The sequence below is a fragment of the Scyliorhinus canicula genome, chromosome 30 (assembly GCF_902713615.1).
Source record: "Scyliorhinus canicula chromosome 30, sScyCan1.1, whole genome shotgun sequence".
Lineage (NCBI taxonomy): Eukaryota > Metazoa > Chordata > Chondrichthyes > Carcharhiniformes > Scyliorhinidae > Scyliorhinus > Scyliorhinus canicula.
In genome coordinates this window covers 13,191,013-13,199,728 of record NC_052175.1, presented here as the reverse complement: position 1 = coordinate 13,199,728, position 8,716 = coordinate 13,191,013, and the positions used below count along the sequence as shown (strand labels likewise).

At 54.5% G+C, this 8,716-nt stretch overlaps 1 protein-coding gene across 1 annotated transcript in view; it reads left to right on the top strand.

Annotated features, from left to right (window-relative positions):
* LOC119958612 (mothers against decapentaplegic homolog 6-like) overlaps positions 1-3,683 on the top strand; it is a 15,812-nt gene extending 12,129 nt beyond the window's left edge. Inside the window, exon 2 of the mRNA XM_038787092.1 lies at positions 2,983-3,683. Coding sequence (XP_038643020.1) covers positions 2,983-3,521 — 539 coding nt within the window. The 3' untranslated portion in view covers positions 3,522-3,683. The remainder of the gene's footprint in view (positions 1-2,982) is intronic.
* Positions 3,684-8,716: the final 5,033 nt, after the last annotated feature.

Genomic DNA, 8,716 nt, shown 5'->3' with positions numbered 1-8,716 from the left:
CCCCTCCCTATCTCTGTAAACCTCCTCCAGCCCCTACACCCCCCTCCCTATCTCTGTAACCACCTCCAGCCCCTACACCCCCCTCCCTATCTCTGTAACCTCCTCCAGCCCCTACACCCCCCTCCCTATCTCTGTAACCTCCTCCAGCCCCTACACCCTCTCTCTATCTCTGTAACCTCCTCCAGCCCCTACACCCCCCTCTCCCTATCTCTGTAACCTCCTCCAGCCCCTACACCCCCTCCCTATCTCTGTAACCTCCTCCAGCCCCTACACCCTCTCCCTATCTCTGTAACCTCCTCCAGCCCCTACAACCCCCTCCCTATCTCTGTAGCCACCTCCAGCCCCTACACCCTCTCTCTATCTCTGTAACCTCCTCCAGCCCCTACACCCCCCTCCCTATCTCTGGAACCTCCTCCAACCCCTACACCCCCTCCATATCTCTGTAACCACCCCCAGCCCCTACACCCTCTCTCTATCTCTGTAACCTCCTCCAGCCCCGACACCCCCTCCCTATCTCTGTAACCTCCTCCAGCCCCTACACCCCCTCCCTATCTCTGGAACCTCCTCCAACCCCTACACCCCCTCCATATCTCTGTAACCACCTTCAGCCCCTACACCCTCTCCCTATCTCTGTAACCTCCTCCAGCCCCTACACCCCCCTCCCTATCTCTGTAACCTCCTCCAGCCCCTACACCCCCCTCCCTATCTCTGGAACCTCCTCCAGCCCCGACATCCCCTCCCTATCTCTGTAACCTCCTCCAGCCCCGACGCCTCCTCCCTATCTCTGTAATCTCCTCCAGCTCCATACACCCCCTCCCTATCTCTGTAACCTCCTCCAGCTCCCTACACCCCCTCCCTATGTCTGTAACCTCCTCCAGCCCCTACACCCCCTCCCCTATCTCTGTAACCTCCTCCAGCCCCTACACCCCCTCCCTATCTCTGTAACCTCCTCCAGCCCCTACACCCCCTCCCTATCTCTGTAACCTCCTCCAGCCCCTACACCTCCTCCCTATCTCTGTAACCTCCTCCAGCCCCGACACCCCTCCCTATCTCTGTAACCTCCTCCAGCCCCGACACCCCGTCCCTATCTCTGTAACCTCCTCCAGCCCCTACACCCCCCTCCCTATCTCTGTAACCTCCTCCAGCCCCTACACCCCCTCCCTATCTCTGTAACCTCCTCCAGCCCCTGCACCCTCTCCCTATCTCTGTAACCACCTCTAGCCCCTACGTCCCCTCCCTATCTCTGTAACCTCCTCCAGTCCCTACACCCCCTCCCTATCTCTGTAACCTCCTCCAGCCCCCTACACCCCCTCCCTATCTCTGTAACCTCCTCCAGCCCCTACACCCCCTCCCTATCTCTGTAACCCCCTCCAGCCCCGACCTATCTCTGTAACCCCTCCAGCCCCTACACCCCCTCCCTATCTCTGTAACCTCCTCCAGCCCCTACACCCCCTCCCTATCTCTGTAACCTCCTCCAGCCCTGACACCCCCTCCCTATCTTTGTAACCTCCTCCAGCCCCTACACCCCCCTCCCTATCTCTGGAACCTCCTCCAGCCCCGACATCCCCTCCCTATCTCTGTAACCTCCTCCAGCCCCGACGCCTCCTCCCTATCTCTGTAACCTCCTCCAGCTCCATACACCCCCTCCCTATCTCTGTAACCTCCTCCAGCTCCCTACACCCCCTCCCTATGTCTGTAACCTCCTCCAGCCCCTACACCCCCTCCCTATCTCTGTAACCTCCTCCAGCCCCTACACCCCCTCCCTATCTCTGTAACCTCCTCCAGCCCCTACACCCCCTCCCTATCTCTGTAACCTCCTCCAGCCCCTACACCTCCTCCCTATCTCTGTAACCTCCTCCAGCCCCGACACCCCCTCCCTATCTCTGTAACCTCCTCCAGCCCCGACACCCCGTCCCTATCTCTGTAACCTCCTCCAGCCCCTACACCCCCCTCCCTATCTCTGTAACCTCCTCCAGCCCCTACACCCCTCCCTATCTCTGTAACCTCCTCCAGCCCCTGCACCCTCTCCCTATCTCTGTAACCACCTCTAGCCCCTACGTCCCCCTCCCTATCTCTGTAACCTCCTCCAGTCCCTACACCCCCTCCCTATCTCTGTAACCTCCTCCAGCCCCCTACACCCCCCTCCCTATCTCTGTAACCTCCTCCAGCCCCTACACCCCCTCCCTATCTCTGTAACCCCCTCCAGCCCCGACCTATCTCTGTAACCCCCTCCAGCCCCTACACCCCCTCCCTATCTCTGTAACCTCCTCCAGCCCCTACACCCCCTCCCTATCTCTGTAACCTCCTCCAGCCCTGACACCCCCTCCCTATCTCTGTAACCTCCTCCAGCTCCTGCACCCCCTCCCTATCTGTAACCTCCTCCAGCCCCTACACCCTCTCTCTCTGTAACCTCCTCCAGCCCCTACACCCCCTCCCTATCTCTGTAACCTCCTCCAGCCCCTACCACTCCCTATCTCTGTAACCTCCTCCAGCCCCTACACCCCCTCCCTATCTCTGTAACCTCCTCCAGCCCCTACACCCCCCTCCCTATCTCTGTAACCTCCTCCAGCCCCTACACCCCCTCCCTATCTCTGTAACCTCCTCCAGCCCCTACACCCCCTCCCTATCTCTGTAACCTCCTCCAGCCCCTACACCCCCTCCCTATCTCTGTAACCTCCTCCAGCCCCTACACCCCCCTCCCTATCTCTGTAACCTCCTCCAGCTTTCTACACCCCCTCCCTATCTCTGTAACCTCCTCCAGCTCCCTACACCCCCTCCCTATCTCTGTAACCTCCTCCAGCTCCCTACACGCCCTCCCTATCTCTGTAACCCCCTCCAGCCCCTCCCTATCTCTGTAACCCCCTCCAGCCCCATGACTGTCTGACCCTCACTCCTGGGGACGAGCAAGGTGCTACACAAATGCAGGTTGTTTGGCGGAGGTGTGGTTTCGTTCTGGTTGATATTTTCTCCCCCTCTTTGCAGCGTTCAGCGCGTCGTCGTGCTTGGCGAGGGACGGGCACTGGTGCAGCGTGGCCTACTGGGAGTACCGGACGAGGGTGGGCCGCCTCTACGCGGTCCGCCAGCCCTCGGTGGGCGTCTTCTGCGACCTGGCCCGCGGCACGGGCTTCTGCCTCGGCCAGCTCCACGCGGACAACCGCCACGAGCTGGTGAGGCGCACGCGGGGCAAGATCGGCGGCGGCGTGCTGCTGAGCCAGGAGCGGGACGGGGTCTGGGCCTACAACCGCAGCGACCACCCGGTCTTCGTCAACTCGCCCACCCTGGGGCACCCCGGCCCGCGAACTCTCTCCGTTCACAAAGTGCTGCCTGGCTACTCGGTGAAGGCCTTCGATTATGGCAAGGCCGGCGCCCTGCAGCGGGCCGCCGGCTGCCATTACCCCGATGGCCCCAGCGACCCCAACAGCATCCGCATCAGCTTTGCCAAAGGCTGGGGCCCCTGCTACTCCCGACAGTTCATCACCGCGTGTCCGTGCTGGCTGGAGGTTCTGTTAAATCACAACTGAGGCATTTGCCCTGGAGGCCAAAGAGAAACGAAATCCAGGTTCACTCGGGGAGACACACACACACACGGGGGAGACACACACACACATGGGGAGACACACACACACACAGGGGGAGACACACACACACATGGGGAGACACACACACACAGGGGGAGACACACACACACAGGGGGAGACACACACACACAGGGGGAGACACACACACACACACACAGGGGGAGACACACACACACACAGGGGGAGACACACACACAGGGGGAGACACACACACACACACAGGGGGAGACACACACACACACAGGGGGAGACACACACACAGGGGGAGACACACACACACACAGGGGGAGACACACACACAGGGGGAGACACACACACAGGGGGAGACACACACACAGGGAGACACACACACAGGGGGAGACACACACACACACACAGGGGGAGACACACACACACACAGGGGGAGACACACACACAGGGGGAGACACACACACACACACAGGGGGAGACACACACACAGGGGGAGACACACACACGGGGGAGACACACACACGGGGAGACACACACACACACACAGGGGGAGACACACACACACGGGGGAGACACACACACACACGGGGAGACACACACACACACGGGGAGACACACACACACACGGGGAGACACACACACACGGGGGAGACACACTTGGGGAGATACACACACACACACGGGGAGTCACACACATATGGGGAGACACACACACACTGGGAGACACACACAAAGCGGGGGGACGTGGGGAGACACACACACACGGGGAGTGACAGATACACATGGGGAGACATACATGGGGAGACACACACACGCACATACACGGGGAGACATACACACACACGCGGGGAGACACCCATATGGGGGGGGGAGGGGGGTGGGATTTGGGCACACCCTCTCCAGTCCGCTCACCAATAGTTGCCGACATAGGAGATGGGTCTCATTAACCCCACCCGCCATATTCCAACAGTGGGTACCCCCCGGGGCTGAGGATACAGACCACAGCCGTCACTGACACCTCCACACTATTCCACTGACAGCCCCGCCACTCTCTGCTTTGTGGGAGCCTGTGACGCAGAGAAGCACTGGATAGAACCGTCAGCAGCCAACACACTGACAAATCCTCATTGCATTAAAGAGTTGACCATTTTTAAATATAAGAAACGGCCGTATCTCACTATATACGCTCAGATTTAATATAAAGTTTTATATATTAAAATATTATAATTGTAAATATTGAGGTGTTTTTATATGGCAATTATTTATGTCCGTTCGATTACATACGTGAGGATGACATAGGTGAGGAACACACTTTGTTAGTGGATTACCATCGAGTGTCACTGATGATGTTGAGCATATGTATACGTGAAAACTCACATTTTATTTATTGCTCTCTGAATAATCATGAAAATCTATATTAGTGTCACAAGTAGGCTGACATTAACACTGCAATGAAGTTACTGTGAAAAGCCCCTAGTCGCCACATTCCGGCGCCTGTTCGGGTACAGAGAGGGAGAATTCAGAATGTCCAATTCACCCAACAAGCACGTCTTTCGGGACTTGTGGGAGGAAACCGGAGCACCCGGAGGAAACCCTCTCTTTGAACAAGAAGGTCCTTGCACGATCCGTCCATTTCTCTACGCCTCGGCATTTCTCTTTAAAGTCAGACACTTTAGTTCAATCTGATCACAGAGTCCCTTGTGATTCTCCAACACAGGAGCAGTGGTTATCACAGCTTTCAGGCAGTCAGAGTCAGAGGGGCTGGTTTAGCTCACTTGGCTAAATCGCTGGCTTTTAAAGCAGTTTGATTCCCGTACCAGCCTCCCCGGACAGGCGCCGGAATGTGGCGACTAGGGGCTTTTCACAGTAACTTCATTGAAGCCTACTCTGATCCAGCAGAGGGCAGCAGAGCAGAGCTACTGATCAGCTGTTCTGGGGAAATTTGCATACGTGCAGTGCGGTCAGCCTAAGTTGAAGGTGGTTTGTGGAGAGGCTGTTGGCAAGTGACAGTTAAACCCGAAACACTTCGTGAGTGTTTCCCACCCTACCTCCTCCTCTAACCAACCCCCCCCACCCCACGGTGGTTGGGAAGCGGGAGCAGGGGCCTGTCGTGAAGGTGAGTGAGTGCCTTTAAATTTGCTTACCTTTGAGCGGGAGCAGGGTTTGAGGTAATATCAGGTAAGCTCTTCCTTTCTTTTTCTTTTTCTTGTTATTTTTTAAATCTAGAGGTGATGTCAGGGAAGGCAGTACAATGCTCCTCCTGCAGAATGTTTGAGGTGAGGGACGCCGTCAGTGTCCCTGCTGATTTCATCTGTGGGAAGTGCACCCAACTCCAGCTCCTCAAAAACCGTGTTAGGGACCTGGAGCTTGAGCTGGATGAACTTCGGATCATTCGGGAGGCAGAGGGGGTCATAGATAGGAGCTTCAGGGAAATAGTTACACCAAAGACTGGAGATAGATGGGTAACTGTAAGAGGGACTGGGAAGAAGCAGTCAGTGCAGGGACCCCCTGCGGTCGTTCCCCTGAGTAACAAGTATACCGTTTTGGATACTTGTGGGGGGGACGACTTACCAGGGGTAAGCCATGGGGTACGGGCCTCTGGCACGGAGTCTGTCCCTGTTGCTCAGAAGGGAAGGGGGGAAAGGAGTAGAACATTAGTAATTGGGGACTCAATAGTCAGGGGCACAGATAGGAGATTTTGTGGGAGCGAGAGAGACTCACGTTTGGTATGTTGCCTCCCAGGTGCAAGGGTACGTGATGTCTCGGATCGTGTTTTCCGGGTCCTTAAGGGGGAGGGGGAGCAGCCCCAAGTCGTAGTCCACATTGGCACTAACGACATAGGTAGGAAAGGGGACAAGGATGTCAGGCAGGCCTTTAGGGAGCTAGGATGGAAGCTCAGAGCGAGAACAAACAGAGTTGTTATCTCTGGGTTGTTGCCCGTGCCACGTGATAGTGAGATGAGGAATAGGGAGAGAGAGCAATTAAACACGTGGCTACAGGGATGGTGCAGGCGGGAGGGATTCAGATTTCTGGATAACTGGGGCTCTTTCTGGGGAAGGTGGGACCTCTATAGACAGGATGGTCTACATCTGAACCTGAGGGGCACCAATATCCTGGGGGGGAGATTTGTTAGTGCTCTTTGGGGGGGTTTAAACTAATTCAGCAGGGGCATGGGAACCTGGATTGTAGTTTTAGGGTACGGGAGATTGAGAGTATAGAGGTCAGGAGCACAGATTTGACTTCGCAGGAGGGTGCCAGTGTTCAGGTAGGTGGTTTGAAGTGTGTCTACTTCAATGCCAGGAGTATACGAAATAAGGTAGGGGAACTGGCAGCATGGGTTGGTACCTGGGACTTCGATGTTGTGGCCATTTCAGAGACATGGATAGAGCAGGGACAGGAATGGTTGTTGCAGGTTCCGGGGTTTAGGTGTTTTAGTAAGTTCAGAGAAGGGGGCAAAAGAGGGGGAGGTGTGGCGCTGCTAGTCAAGGACAGTATTACGGTGGCGGAAAGGATGCTAGATGGGGACTCTTCTTCTGAGGTAGTATGGGCTGAGGTTAGAAACAGGAAAGGAGAGGTCACCCTGTTGGGAGTTTTCTATAGGCCACCTAATAGTTCTAGGGATGTAGAGGAAAGGATGGCGAAGATGATTCTGGAAAAGAGCGAAAGTAACAGGGTAGTTGTTATGGGAGACTTTAACTTTCCAAATATTGACTGGAAAAGATATAGTTCGAGTACATTAGATGGGTCATTCTTTGTACAATGTGTGCAGGAGGGTTTCCTGACACAATATGTTGACAGGCCAACAAGAGGCGAGGCCACATTGGATTTGGTTTTGGGTAATGAACCAGGCCAGGTGTTAGATCTGGAGGTAGGTGAGCACTTTGGAAACAGTGACCACAATTCGGTGACCTTTACGTTAGTGATGGAAAGGGATAAGTATACCCCGCAGGGCAAGAGTTATAGCTGGGGGAAGGGCAATTATGATGCCATTAGACATGACTTAGGATGTGTTGGTTGGAGAAGTAGGCTGCAAGGGTTGGGCACACTGGATATGTGGAGCTTGTTCAAGGAACAGCTATTGCATGTTCTTGATAAGTACGTACCAGTCAGGCAGGGAGGAAGGGGTCGAGCGAGGGAACCGTGGTTTACCAAAGAAGTGGAATCTCTTGTTAAGAGGAAGAAGGAGGCCTATGTGAAGATGAGGCGTGAAGTTTCAGTTGGGGCGCTTGATATTTACAAGGAAGCGAGGAAGGATCTAAAGAGAGAGCTGAGACGAGCAAGGAGGGGACATGAGAAGTCTTTGGCAGGTAGGATCAAGGAAAACCCAAAAGCTTTCTATAGGTATGTCAGGAATAAAAGAATGACTAGGGTAAGAGTAGGGCCAGTCAAGGACAGTGGTGGGAAGTTGTGTGTGGAGGCTGAGGAGATAAGCGAGATACTAAATGAATACTTTTCGTCAGTATTCACTCAAGAAAAAGATAATATTGTGGAGGAGAATGCTGAGACCCAGGCTATTAGAATAGATGGCATTGAGGTGCGTAGGGAAGAAGTGTTGGCAATTCTGGACAAGGTGAAAATAGATAAGTCCCCGGGGCCGGATGGGATTTATCCTAGGATTCTCTGGGAAGCCAGGGAAGAGATTGCTGAGCCTTTGGCTTTGATTTTTAGGTCATCATTGGCTACAGGAATAGTGCCAGAGGACTGGAGGATAGCAAATGTGGTCCCTTTGTTCAAGAAGGGGAGTAGAGATAACCCCGGTAACTATAGGCCGGTGAGCCTAACGTCTGTGGTGGGTAAAGTCTTGGAGAGGATTATAAAAGATACGATTTATAATCATCTAGATAGGAATAATATGATTAGGGACAGTCAGCATGGTTTTGTGAAGGGTAGGTCATGCCTCACAAACCTTATCGAGTTCTTTGAGAAGGTGACTGAACAGGTAGACGAGGGTAGAGCAGTTGATGTGGTGTATATGGATTTCAGTAAAGCGTTTGATAAGGTTCCCCACGGTCGTCTATTGCAGAAAATACGGAGGCTGGGGATTGAGGGTGATTTAGAGATGTGGATCAGAAATTGGCTAGTTGAAAGAAGACAGAGAGTGGTAGTTGATGGGAAATGTTCAGAATGGAGTTCAGTTACGAGTGGCGTACCACAAGGATCTGTTCTGG